This window comes from Corvus hawaiiensis, chromosome 3 (genome assembly GCF_020740725.1).
Source record: "Corvus hawaiiensis isolate bCorHaw1 chromosome 3, bCorHaw1.pri.cur, whole genome shotgun sequence".
Classification (NCBI taxonomy): domain Eukaryota; kingdom Metazoa; phylum Chordata; class Aves; order Passeriformes; family Corvidae; genus Corvus; species Corvus hawaiiensis.
The window spans coordinates 106,031,529-106,045,225 of record NC_063215.1 but is presented as its reverse complement, the minus strand read 5'-3'; the positions used below and the strand labels follow the sequence as shown (position 1 = coordinate 106,045,225).

The 13,697-nt window shown below is 49.4% G+C and overlaps 1 protein-coding gene and 1 long non-coding RNA gene across 2 annotated transcripts; both read right to left on the bottom strand.

Moving 5' to 3' along the window:
• Positions 1–589: 589 nt before the first annotated feature.
• Positions 590–7,462, bottom strand: LOC125322365 (TOG array regulator of axonemal microtubules protein 2-like). Its single transcript, XM_048296018.1, has 5 exons — positions 7,431–7,462; positions 6,370–6,473; positions 4,823–5,027; positions 3,424–3,640; positions 590–825 (listed from the first exon to the last, which is right to left on the bottom strand). The coding sequence occupies exons 1-5, from the start codon at positions 7,440–7,442 to the stop codon at positions 590–592; spliced, it is 774 nt and encodes a 257-aa protein (XP_048151975.1). The 5' UTR covers positions 7,443–7,462.
• A 45-nt stretch (positions 7,463–7,507) lies between these two features.
• On the bottom strand, positions 7,508–10,471 carry LOC125322538. Its single transcript, XR_007202064.1, has 3 exons — positions 10,430–10,471; positions 8,781–8,933; positions 7,508–7,548 (listed from the first exon to the last, which is right to left on the bottom strand). It is a non-coding gene; the product is annotated as an uncharacterized LOC125322538 (long non-coding RNA).
• Between the last annotated feature and the right edge of the window lie 3,226 nt (positions 10,472–13,697).

Sequence of the window (13,697 nt, the reverse complement as noted above, 5' to 3'; positions counted from 1 at the left end):
TCCCTGGAAACTTCTAAAGAGCTGCACAGGGAAACATGCTCCTGCCAGCAGCCACTTGAGGCAGACCAGGGAGACACCCTGACCCACTTGCACAGAGCCAGCACAGGAACAGCCTGGCCTCTGGGCTGCCCTGGGACAGCAGGGAGCCCAGAGGCCTGTGCTTTCCAGGAATGGCTCAGCTGCACACGCACCCTCCTGCTCCTCTCCCGGCCCCACAGCTGAGCAGCCCTACAGCTCCACGGGGCACTGGGAGCAGCACAGCTCAGTGCAGGGGGCACATGCAGGGCAGAACTGTTCCCTGGCAATGTGCCCAGGCTCTCTAGGCTGGCACAAGAGCCTTCCTCCCGCCAGAGAGCGGCCCAGCTCCCGCCTTACCTCTTTGTGAGGCTGAGCCATGCTCAGCCTTCACCTTGTCCTCAATTGGAAGTTGCTTCAGGCACCCCATGCCACGACTAGGAAGGGGGGTGGAGAGAGCGGGGGCAGGTGCACACCCTTCCTTTGCATTCTGTCCTTTTTGGCACAGCTAAGAAGTCACGTCCGGAGGTGTCCAACTCAGCACTTTGTCATCTTCCTGCAGGTCATTGAGCCTTCACCAGCCCAAAATGTCGGAGAGGTTTTCCCGCACATGCGGAGGCTGGCTGGCAGCATGCTTCCTCAGCTTGGCGCCCATCACCTTGTAGAGGGTGCAGGCAAGCTTGGTGACCACAGTGCGGACATTGACGCTTCGGACAGGCAGCGCCTTGTTCCCCAGGAAGGACCAGAGCACGGGCAGGGCGTAGCGCTGGACGACTTCGGGGCTCCTGGGATAAACCCATGCCACAAGCGCTGCCGGAAGAGAGACGCAAACTTCTTAACCACCAGCCTTAATGCAAACAAGGATCTACCTCTAGTTGTGATTTTGGGAGTCTCTCTGGCTAAGATCAGTGAAATAACAGTGAGAGCCCCATGATCCAGAAATGGGCAAAGCAGCTGAACATCCCCAAAACAGAACCACCAAGCCCTCAGGACTAATTTCTCCAGATCCGAGCCTTGTACCTGTGGCAGACTTCACAGCTTTACTAAATCATTCCACAATCTGTTTCTGGCATGATGAATGACCAAAATGTCAAATTGCTGTTTATTTCCATTTAGAAGTTGTCTAAACCCACTGCTGAAGGTTTGAAAGGCACTTTAGAGAGGAAATTGAGAGATTTCTAATAAAAAGGATGACTCCGTTTTTGTGACCTGGCTTAATTAGCAGTGGATTTAGACCCCGCTAAAGCAAGGCTATAAATAAAGCAAGGCTATACACTGTCTTCTCTAGTATATATTGAGGTTATCATTTTTCCATCCCTTGGCTATTGCTGACATAGCAAGCTCCTCTGAGCAATCAATTATCAGCTGCATTTGGAGCATTTTGGGCAGCGCTGACATAGGAAGACCCTGACTGCACACCCTGAAATGCTCAGTCCAATGGCACTTCCACAGCACAGGCAGGGAGCCTCAGCACTCTGCTTCTGCCCCTCTGCCCCCAAAGGCTGCCTTGCACAAAATCCGTGCATCTAACATGTGTGCTGAGTTTGGACCTAAGCTGTGACCCCCAGGCACTGCAGGCTTCCGCCTCAAAACTTTCCAAGAGCAAAGCAAGAATTCTGTGAGGACAAAACAAACCGATCCCCTGAAACAGCATTTGCCACCATTTTCCCTAAAGGATCAGAGCTGTCCCTGAGCTTCCAAGAGAGGAGCCAGCTTGGGAATTTTTAGCCCCTCCCTTTCCTGGAGGCAGCTTCTGAGATGCCCCAGTGAGAGCTCAGCCCCGAGGCCGAGCGCCGCCCCCATCTCAGATGCTGCACACCTCTGCAGCAGCCAGGGAAAACCTGCCCAATACACCTTCCATGGGTATTGGGCAGGAGGGACAAGCTCAGCACCTCCTGATTTGGAGGAGCCACTCTAGTGTCTATTCACTGGCGTTCCCTGTAAATTCTGCCTCGGAAGACCTCTTGCCTTAGAAGGGGAGGCCATACCTGAGAGATGCTCCGTGACATCCAGCAGAGCTTGGCCCTTCAGTTCACTCCTGCGGTGGCTGAACTCTTTCATCAGGGATACTTTATCTACAAGGGAAACACACATTTCTGCTCTCTCTTCTGAGGTCATAAGAGAAAGGACAGTGGGGAGGGAAAGGGCAGGGGCAACTACATTTTGTAAAAGAAAGGAAATTCCTGCCGATTTTTGAATCCTTTTCTTCTTTCCTTCCAGCCTACCTGGGAGGATTTTAAATTCCAAAAGAAAAGCTCTCCTGTCACTTTTTAAATCCAAAGTTGTCTGCTGTACCAGGAGCTATGTTAAACATTTCACATCAGGGACCTCAAGACTTCAATCACACGTAAGCAGTGAAAAGGTTTTGCATCCCAGAGCTTTGCAGAGGTGATCTTCTCTCTCCCCTATGGAAAAGGGTGAGAAGGCTCCAAAATGCACACCTCCGTTCCCACCTGAAGGATAAGCTGTTTTTAAATTGTCAGGTTACCTGTGTGGATCTAGGGACAAGACTCCAAGTTACTCATACAAGAGCTATTAGTGCTCAGTGCCTCAGTAGCCTGTGGGTTTCTGTAACATCTGTGAAATCAGATCTTGGCAGAGAGACTGGAAAATGAACTGATTTCCCAATACTTGACCGGCGTATGTATTTTGGTTTTCCTTGTGCCTATCTGTCGCGGTTTTGGGGGTCATGTTTGAATTTACTGTTGCCTGCACTGGCCTGCAAGCCTCGAGTCCTACCACTCTAATAAGCCAAGGCAAGCTTTTCCTGGAGACAGAACGTGTGTGGGATGAAGTTTGGTCGCTCACAGGGTCACCAGGGCTGGCAGTGACAAAGCAGGCAATCTGCTTCATTGGGAACCACTACAGAGCTACACCCCAGTGTGGGTTTCAGTAGCAGGGTATTATTAAGAGCTCCTTTCCTGCATGAGATACAAAAAGGAGGTCCCAAATGATCTTCATGCAAGCATGCAGTAAAGAACTGATCCTGCTGTCCTAATGAAGCTAATGCCTATGATGTGGAGCCTTCCAGGAGGCTGCTCTGCAGAGGTTCTGATGCGCCGCTGTCCCTTCATGCCAACAGCAAAGCTATTCATTTGGGAAGTCAACTGGGGCCCAGGCAAACTCCAAAAATCCCTTTGGCCCTGAATTCCAGCAAAGCTGTAGTCCAGCACTTCCTCTTCAGACAAGCAGCACAGAGCCAAGGGCTCCTGGGACTTTTGGGAAATGCTGATGCACATTCAAGCCTGGTGGAGGACTGGTGCGTAAGGACTGCACCTGCACAGCTTCTGGTGGATGTCAGCTGGAGGTTTCCACAGACAACAACAGCTGTCAAGGCACTCAGCGTTCTCTTGACTCGCAGAGGCAGAGACACACTTGAGGAGAGTCCATGCCAGGGCTCAGCCTTACCTAAGTGAGCCATGGATTCTTCCAGCGCTTTCACAGCTGCGGCATAAACCCCGGGGTCCTTTGAGTTTAGGTTGTTTGTTATTCCTTCAACCAGACAGATGATCACCGGGTTTAAGCCATCTTTCAGGATGCCTATGATTTCAGCCAGCACGTCCAGCGCCTTCTGCTTCACTTTCTTGTGCGTATCACCAAGTCTCGGGACAAAATAATCAAAAATCTGTGAAGAGAACAAACAACATGAAAGCTGGATTAAAATGTCCTTGTTTGAGGAAGGGACGCAGAAGTGAGCACTCAGCAATGTAAAAGATGAAAGTGATCCTTCCTGTCAGGTCAGCACTTGCTTGCACAATTTCCCTGTTTTCCTGTGGGCCGCTCACTATAATGGTTGCACAACCTCATGCTGGTTGAAAGATTTTCATATATTTTGAAGAGCTTTGGGTGGGGACAGGATAGTTCCTATGGTGTTTCTCTCCACATTTCAGTCATTAAATTCATCCCATTTATTGATGCAAAATGGTATCTTTGCTTTCGAAGTATGGAACCAGATATTTACAATGCCCCTTTTTCTACACAATTGCCTCAAGTTCTGAGGGCAGTTACGATTTTGCCAAAACTATGGCTGGAGGAGATCCAGGTTTTGTTCCATCTGTCTCAGAACCTGTGTCTGGAGAAGTGCAGGGCTCTGATCAACTCTTCCAGGATCCAGACCAATTGTCTACCCAGCAGGTAGACTTCTGAAATTTAATGTGCTGGACCACTCTCATTAGAGCAGGTTCAGTCCCTTGACAGCCACATTATCAGGCACCATTTTCTGGACAAAGGGAAAAAGCAGCTACTGGGAGGAGAAGGAAGAGATCTGTCCCTAGCCATTTCCCTCCTTTTCCAAAGAGAAAAAAGACCCCCCAAGAAGGGTGAGCACCGTCTTTACCAAGAGGACTAGGGATGCCGATGGAAACGAGTAACCAGAGTTGTGCCTGTGCAAGACAAGTCGGAGTTTACAGAAGTATCCTTTCAAAAAAAATTGGTTTAAACCTGCCCAGCCTGATATTTCTCTTCCCCATCCAAACCCATTTTTTTGTCTAGAGAATAATTGCCACGCTTTCAGTGGCTGGATTCCCTTCACTTAACCCAAGTGGGAGTAGGAGACAGCAGAAGTTACACCAGCAGAAAACTCTGTCCTCATCTGATGAACAGCATCAATAGGCACCTGCCAGACAAATACATCTGGACTGAAAGAACTTGTCCTGAAGCGTGGACCTGAATTAAATATTTCAGGGTAAGAGGCACCAGCCTGTCCCACACAGCCAGGATGTAGTGCCAAGACACACTGAATTAACTTTCCTGCTACAGGCTTGGGAAAGGAGCTAAAGGAAAGGAACAATGAAGACACCCTACATACTTGGACAGTGTTAGTGGAGACGAGCTGGGGGCTGCTTTTGCACAGGTCTAGGAGGAGTGCCACTCCTTCCATCCGTGTCTTAAACTCCTTGGCTTCCAGGAGATTGTACAGCTTCTGGAGCGACTCCGTTTCTTCCACAGCCGGAGGTAACGTGACCTGGGCTTTTGGGCGGCGTAGGAGGCGTCCATCAGAGGTAGACTTCACCCTGGAAAATAAAACCAAATGCGGACCTGTTGGTGATCATACCTTCAGTTAATTGTGAGCAGAACATCTTGGAGAGGTTTCCTAATGATGTGATTTCAAGCTAGAAAATCCTGATCTGAAAAACAACGGGAGACCTCATGACAATCATTACAGGAGACAATCTGCAAGCAACATTCTCACCAGTGCTTACTCAGGAAAACCAAGGATGAGATGCATCTCACTTCTCTCCAGACGGCTTCCCAGGTACACATGTCGCACTGCTTTGTGAGGAAAGAGAGACGCTACTTCCATGTTTAAATGCCTCATCGTAAGGGAGGTGTGCGTCTTATAATAAGGAAACTCATCCCTCTGGAGAAGTGTCTCTACAGCAGGCATGACAATCTGGAAAAATAGCTCAGATGCATCTGAACAGATGGATAGGGGCATATCTGAAGGATCCAGAAAATCCGTAAGAGGGATAAAAACAGAAGCCAGACATCCCAGCACTACGCTCACATGATTGCTTCCCTAGAGACTAGATCCACAGCTTAACAAACCCACTGGGAACAACTCTCTTGAGCATGGGAAGATCCTGACTACGCTACTGAGGCATGTGGTCACTCTCCTGCCAGCGCTGAGCATGACAGAGCTAAATAAATCCCCTCTGTTATCAGAGGACAACAGGTACAAGTAGCTCTCCCACTGGCAGGAAGAGACAGCAAGGACCAAATTCCTGTCTCAAATGCTGATTGCAGCACAGGGGGAAATAAACCAAACATGCTGTCCATCAAGCAAACAGTATGAAGGACAGGAATGTCAAGACAAAACGTCCACATTGAGACACCTGTTGACCAAAGTTGCTCAGGAACTGGCTTGCTACTTACTACTCATCTTGGTACTGTCTGAGGGTAAGAAAACCATGACTCAGGAAGGCCAAACCACATGCATGGGAAGTGCTATTTTGGGGAACAGCATCTTGCTTCTAGACTGGGACTTCTCATCAAAACACCCATCTGAAAAAGACTGCTCTCAGAGGAAAAAAACCCTGCTTGAATTTACTTGTCCCAAGTGAGGCAGCGGAGACATGGCCCTCTCACAGCCTCCACAGCACTGTCCTTGCCACTGCACTGGATCTTCTGAGCTGCAACCAATGAGTGTCTTTTTGTCGCCCATTTTTTGTGGAAACCCTTCCAGAGAAGTTGTGTTCAGAGTAATGCAGAAGGAGACATTTTTTATGATAGAGCATTTGTAGGGAAAGGAAACAATCTCTGGCACAGGTCATCTCCACCAGAAAGATTTTCCTGAGGAAGAGACATGTAAAGCTTGCCACGTGCTTTGTCACATCTAACTAAAGTGCTCAGTACCGTTTACTAGAAGGCAATGTGGCCTGGGGCTTCTTCGAGCCATCGCTCCTCTTCTTCACAGGCTTCTCGACAGATGGGTGTTCATCCTTCTGCGTTTCCATCCCCTACAAAGGCATAAAGAAACCCCATGGATCTTTAGAATGTAAAATAGGAAATTACCTGTTTAAAACACAACTTATAACCAGGATCACTGCAACCAAGGCTTGGGCAAACCTTTCCGAACTTACAGAAGGAAACAGGCCAGAGGTTCAGTGATGCCAACTCCTTGTTTTCAATAGCCCATGGCAGGTTATGGCTGCTACCATACTGAGCAGCAGTCTAAAATCCCCAATTCATTCCTCTTGAGCATAAATGGGAATAATGCAAACTGGTAGGGAACTAATGCTCTTAAAGGAAGCTGCAGAAAAATTTGGACTCTTTGGAGGTTGGCCCATTGTGTTGGAAGTTGATTTGGTTCCACACTCACTCTCCCTGGTGCTGCACAAAGGCACACTCCCTTCTATAATGTAGGTAAAAAGAATAAAAATACCCCAGGCAAACAAATGATTTTCCACTGGATGCTGCTGAATTCACCAAGCTTCTTCCAGCTGCACAGGGCATGACAGCAAGGCAGTATTCCCAGAAGACAGACAGTAATTGTAGGAATTGGGATTGACTGGGACATCTTTTGTATATTTGGAAATTTTCTTGGCACTACTCTACAGCTTCCTGTGTCTTTTGCAGACTCTGTTATCTCCAGAAGCACTGTTCTCACTTAATTGCGTCACTGGGGGCAGAGTAGGGATAGTGGGGTGGGGGGTTATGCTTAAATGTAAACACATTTCCTCCTCTTTCCCTTCCCTGTTTGTGGCCAATATTCAAAATATCCAATACCCCACTTTTCCTCTAATATTATCAATTCCTTTGTGCTCTGCAGATGAACAGGCTACAGATCAACAGTTCATTCCCAGGAGCAAAATGATTTGGCAGAAGAGGAATGAGATAAGATTAGGTATGTTTGATCTCATATCAGCAGTGGCAATACTTGCACAAAGGAGACATTTCTCCGACCAAGCACTTACTTTCTTCTTCATTCTTGTCAGAATATCTTCCAGGTCACGGGTGGAAAGAGATTGTTCCAAAAGCCTTTTAAATTTTTGGTGATTCAGCATCATTTTCACCATCTCCTGTCCATAATGCCTAAAACAAGAAAGAAAGAAAGAAAGAAAGAAAGAAAGAAAGAAAGAAAGAAAGAAAGAAAGAAAGAAAGAAAGAAAGAAAGAAGGAAAGAAAGAATAGAAGGTGAACAAACAAAGGAGGAGCGTTAACAGAATAAGCTGATACCTTAAACTCAGCAGCTGCCATACCTGCATGAGAAGGCATTACCTACTCAGCAAAGAGAGAGATTTACCTCCACTTGGCACTGCACAGTGCTGTCAGCTGAACACAAGAGGCAAGAGGAGAACGTGGGGCAACAGAAAAATACAATCTCACTCTGAAACTGTGGGTGCGCTTCTGTGGCATCGAAGGATCCCAGGGAACAAGCAAAACACCTCTGCTTTGAGTCAGAGCTTATTAGCAGTGTCTTGCTGCCATTGCACAGTAATTTGCCTTTCTTTAACTGGCAGGGAAGCCAGGACCAAATGCCTCATGCTTGCTTTTGATTATTCTATACCATATGTATGCACAGGGACAGCTAGTTGCTCATGCGTTCTTGGCAGCTATTAATGGGAATTGAATCCTCAAAGTGAGGGGATTTGGGTGGTTTGGGTTGATTTTGCCACTAGGAAACCACAGTTTTCTTCAAGAAGCAATTTGGAGGTCATTCAGCCACAGATAAGAGCATTACAGAAATCTGCAGAAGAGGTTTAGAAAGACTGAATACATTGGCTAAAGACCCCTGGAATATTTCTAGGAAAGTCTTAAGTTAATGAGAAATAGATGTATGCGATCCTTCAGTGATGAACATTAGCCAACATTTTGGCTTTGTCTTGTGCACCTAAGGCCAAGCAAAACTGTTTGACTGGCTCATCTGATGGCTCTTTTGATCTCAGGAAAGAATCATTCAAGTCCCAGGAAGTTGGCAATGCTCCCTCTTGCGGGACAACCTCAGGTTCCCCAGCACAGTCATTTCCCCAGACAAGCCAGGGCAGTGGTCACAGCACCAAGCCTGACAGAGCTCAAGAAGCCTTTGGACAATGCTCTCGGGCACATGGAGTGACTCTTGGGGGGCCCTGCACACGGGCAGGAGCTGGACTCGATGACCCTGATGGGTCCCTTCCAATTCAGCGTATTCCGTGACTCTGTGAACCTCATCCACACAGTGAGGGAACTTAATATTTCCTTTAGCTTCCACTCTTTTGTGGTTTTGCCCTTTACAGCCAGACACCCAACAGTTTTCCTGTTTTAGGAGGTGAAATGAAGATCATTACCTTGTGTCCTCGTGACAGTCCTGAGCAAGCGTCCCTGCCGCGTGCGCCAGCCTCTCAGCCCTGGGCGTTCCTGCGAGCTTCGTGACTCCAGTTTTCTCCATCAAGGACAGGAGGAGTTGGGCCGCGCACTTCCGCACCTGGACGTGGCGGCTCCTGGGAAGAAGAGAGCGGACACTGGGACACAGGGAGCAGAGGGACACAGCGCAGGCCTTGGCCAGAGCATGCTCCCTGTCATTGCTGGGGGAAGGAGGCCTGGGTTCTCCCTGACACTTGGGACACCTGTAGAAGGTTCTGTCCGCAGAGAAACACAAAGTTAGCACTCTACAGAAGGACTGCCTGCAAGCAAGAGTGAGGAATTCAGTCTCCCTGCACTATCTGATACTCAACGTCTTTCCCCAAATTCACTCTGAGAAAGAGGGAAATTAAAGACAACCCAGGCTGACCCATCAGGAGCCAGCCACTACACAGACAGCCGCAGCAGGATTGAGGATATTTGCACCCATTTACCCCAAATCTGCAGACCTTGGGAAAGAAACAAATGCAGGGAAAACACGCTGTGGGACATGAAGTTGCAGAATATTCTGCAATGCAGCCAGTTTCTTCTGTGAGGCTTGGCAAGAGATACATCTGAACGTTTCCCCCTTTTCCAAAGCTGAGGAAAGGGTGGCAGTCAGTTTAGCCAGCTTGTCCTGTTCTAGACAGTGTCTCTTGGGGACTATCAGGCCCAGCACCAACACTTAAGGCAGCACCTGCTTCAGCTGTCCCATGGCAGTCGGCCTGTGAAGGTGCCTGTACAGTGATTCATCATCTCAAGGCTAACATGAGACATCAGTTTGAATAGCAAGTGGGCCTCTAAGGCCAGGACAGTCCTACAAGACTCCTCTTGGCAGGAGCTGCACCTGCTGTGCAGGCTGTGCCACACCCAGCACGTTCTCCCCCATGTGCTCCATGCCCCAGCAAGAACCCTCCTTACTTCTCAAGTGAATGGCATAATGAGGATGCATGGTTTTTCCCAAGGCCTCTGTGGTTAGGGCTGTGAAATATCAAAGAGCACTCACAGCTGCAGTTGCAATTGTCCCTCTTCCCACAAAACCACAGGGCTCTATCCTTAGCCTTTGCAGGCACTTTCACTTGCCCACCATTCACCACATCTAGGCAACTCGGACAGACTGGGAGAACTCCAGGAAGCAGCAGCAAGCTGAGTCAGGGGAGGTTGAGCTTGGATATCAGGAAAAAGTTTTTCACCCAGAGGGTGGCTGGGCACTGGAACAGGCTCCCCAGGGCACTGGTCACAGCACCAAGCCTGAGAAAGTTCAGGAAGCCTTTGGACAACGCTCTCAGGCACATGGTGTGACCCTTGGCGTGTTTGTTCTGTGCAAGGGCAGGAGCTGGACTCGATGAGCCTGATGGGCCCCTTCCAACTCAGCATATTCTACAGCTCTGTGATTCTGTCAACTAAAGGGCTGCACGAGGGCAGAAATAGGTGACAAGAGGAAAGAAGTGAGGTTGATTGGAGAATCAAGTCACTGAGATCACAGAAGATGCAGGATACAGGACCCTTCCCTCCCACCGTTCCCATTCTCTCTCTCAGCCCTTCTCCCCCCCCACAATAGAAGGTGAAGAATATCACTAAGAGAAGAAGAACCTACTGGACTCCACTGTCCATGAGAGCAGTCATTGCTCGTGCAGGAGTCACATGCTCCACCATGACTCCCAGGGTGTGACTGGCTGCTTTCTGGACAAACTCTGGGGAGTTCCACACCATCTGGAGAAGGACCCGAGCAACCTCATCCACCTCCGAGTCCATGTCCTTCTGCAAGGTCACAAAGAGCTCTCCAAGAGTGACGATTGCAGAGTAAGACACCTTTGAGCGAAGGTTGGTCACCTGGGGAAGTCATGAGGGGAAACATAAGAATCACCTTGAAAAGAAAACCAGTTGCCTTAGACAAAAGTCCCAGGAAATGACAACACTTCCCGCTGTGTCCAGGGGAACACAAAAGCACAGGCAGAGCAGAAGAGCACAAGCACAGAAAGGCACTTAACTCTGGCACCTACTTGTGCTAGGCCTCAGGCCTGCTTCCTGCAGGCCTAAAACATATTATTTCACTTAAAGTGTTCTACTTAATTCTTCTGGAATGTCCATTGCTTTGGTTTTAGGCCCTTTTATTCAAAAAACAAAGAAACAAATTAAAGCAAGGGCTGCTCTCAAGCCATAAAGGCACAAGTCATAAAGACAAAAGAGTCATTTGCTCCTGTTTGAAAAAGCAACAGCAGCAGTTGAAGCCCTCAGCCAGGAAACAGAAAACACAGGCTCAAGTCTACAGACTAATTGGCAGTGTTGAATTACAGCTTGGGCAGAGATTTGGACTGCAGCAAATAACATAATTAGTGTCTCCGCTTCTGCATTTGCACGTTGCATTGTAATGGCAGCTCGCTCCAAGAGGAGAGTGTCAGATGCCCGACCTACCAGTAAATAGAGCTACATGTGCACACAGATCCTATAGAGAGCTGACAGACATGAGAAAGATAAGGTCTAGAAACAGAAATGAAGGCAGTCCCTGAGCACACAGGGAGATGAACAAGCACATATCTACTCTACACACCGTGTAAGAAGCACGGAGGACGATTCAGAACAATGTTCTTACCTCGTTGGTAAGTGCCAAGCAAACCTCACGAAGTCTACAAAGAAGGACTTCTGAGTGGGACTCAGCCAGGTGTTTGATGCTGAAGAGTCCCTTCTCCTTCAGCTCCCTGAAAGGCAAGTACCAAAAAGATTGACTTTCTCTCCACCCAAGAACTAGGCAGCACCCTCTGAATTTACCAGGCTGGCGGCTCAGTCAAACAAAGGGAGGTGCTTTTCAAGCAGTACTTGATGAGATCGTGGAACTCGCTGCCACAGGTTGCTGTGGCTGTCAAAAGCATACACAAATCCAAGAGGCAAATAGAGGGCTTTCAGAGTCTTCATTTGTGGCCGTTTAACAAGACAGCCTTTCTGAAGTCTCTGGCACATGAAGTCCCTATGTCAGTGCTTCCTGGAGGCTGTGAGACCATGCCATGCTGCTGTTTCTTGTCACCTCCCTGTACCTGTCCCTGAGACACAGTCCCATTGGGCTGTGTCTGGGGCATTTGCCTTCTTTGCCAGCCCCAGCAGGCAGTTCAGCAGTGAGAGTCTGCACTGGCACTCTGTAGCTGAGTTTCCACTCTGCAATCTAGGCCTGTCTGTCACCCACTCCACTCCACCTCACACATTCTCCAGGAAAGCAGCAGGATGCCCCAGAAGATTCCACACCCGGGCAAGAACAGCTGAAAGTCTAGCTTTTCCCAAAAGCCCCTACCTAAAACAGCAGCAACATGTTATTTACAAGGTGCAAACAACTCCCTCTCTCAGCACTTGCTTTGTGCAGGACCTGAGCTACAGGAAGGCGCATGATGCATCGGGGCTGCAGCGCAGGGCTGGCGGCCGATGCCACGGGCATCCCTGAGTGTCACCCGGACCCCCCCATAGCTGCAGAAGCTCTCTGCACCTCACAGGGCACCAAACAGAAATGGGGAAGAGAAAGCAGAAGAGACAGGGCAGAGCAAAGGCGACTGCACAAGGAGATGCATCGCTGCAGATTTTTCATGCTTATCCCAGGGTGAATGGTGTCCTTATCCCAGGGTGAATGAAGCAGTGAGTAGATGATAACCCAGACATCAAAAAGACAACCAATATCACCTAACATTTGTGGGGTTATCACCTCTGGGCCTCTACAGGCCTCCTTCTGTCTATGTCTAAGTTTGGGACACATTGTGAGTATTGACAAAACATCTCAGGCCCATATGAAGCAGTGAGAAGGAAACAGTTGACTTGCAAAAGTGCAAGATTCCTAGAGGATTTTATTTCTTTTTCCTTCTCTTCTGCCATGAGCCCCTCAGGACTAATGACAGGCTGAGTGACTCTATAGCACAACTCAGTGCATTTCTCAGAAAGAAGAACTCCCTGTAGCTGCTCCTGGGACTCACATGCGGAAGGTCACAGGCAGACCCTGACTCCTGCATCTGCTGCCAGCAGTGGGGCCAGAGACAAATCTTACTCAGTCCCACTGGGCCCCGAGGCACCCAAATCTCTACACTCCAAACTGCTGCCATCCTGCTTCTGGCTTCAGCCAGCAAATCATCTTGTCCCACAGCTTTCTCTCTTCCCTCAAGATTTCCTTTGCAGCCCCACAGAGCAGCAGGCAAAGCAAAGAAACAGCACGGACCTGCTGCAGCTGGAGCACTGCTGCAGACCAAGGCCAAGAAAAGGCTGCTCTCAAATCTTTATCCTCTCTCTGCTCTGGAGTGGTTTCACTGGTGCCCCTCGGCCCTCTGGGCTGTTGGGGCTCAGAGGCACTAGCAAGATGCTCTCCTAACCTACCTTAACGCTAAGAGGGAGACAGAGTGAACGGGGCCTTTCTTACCAGTCATCGCTGCTGAGCAAGGAGAGTGCCTCGAGCAAGGACTGCTGTGGCTCCAAAGAGGCTCCGTCCTTCTGCCCCTTCCCACGGAGCGGCTCCTCTCGGCGCTCGGCACCAGTGGCCGTCTGCGGGGTCACTGTAAGGAGAGGGTCAGCCATGAGCGCTGCAGCCCCGGGCAAGGCACCCCGCCATGGAGCGGCCTGCAGCCCCATCTCCCAGCCAGGCTTCCATGAGGTACAAACTGGCACTGGCTCAGAGAATTCCCTGCTCTCTGGCTCCTTGCTTTCTCCCAGCCCCCCCAGCTGGGCACAGCTCCTTGGCTCAACCTGACAATTGCCCACACAGCGCCAGCTCCCAAGTGCCACAGGTACCACAGCCAGCGGCACGTTCCTGAGGCCGCAGAGCTCCCACTCCCTGTGAGACAGTGCCCACCAGCAGGACTTGCTCCCCACGAGGGACCCCTCAGCTGCCTCTCCTGTCT

Coding starts and splice junctions, on each gene's coding strand:
- LOC125322365 (XM_048296018.1), bottom strand. Junction 5,028..6,369: donor ACATTGCCTTCTAGTAAACG/GTACTGAGCACT, acceptor TTTATTTTCCAG/GGTGAAGTCTACCTCTGATG. Junction 826..3,423: donor AGAATCCATGGCTCACTTAG/GTAAGGCTGAGC, acceptor CTCTTCCGGCAG/CGCTTGTGGCATGGGTTTAT.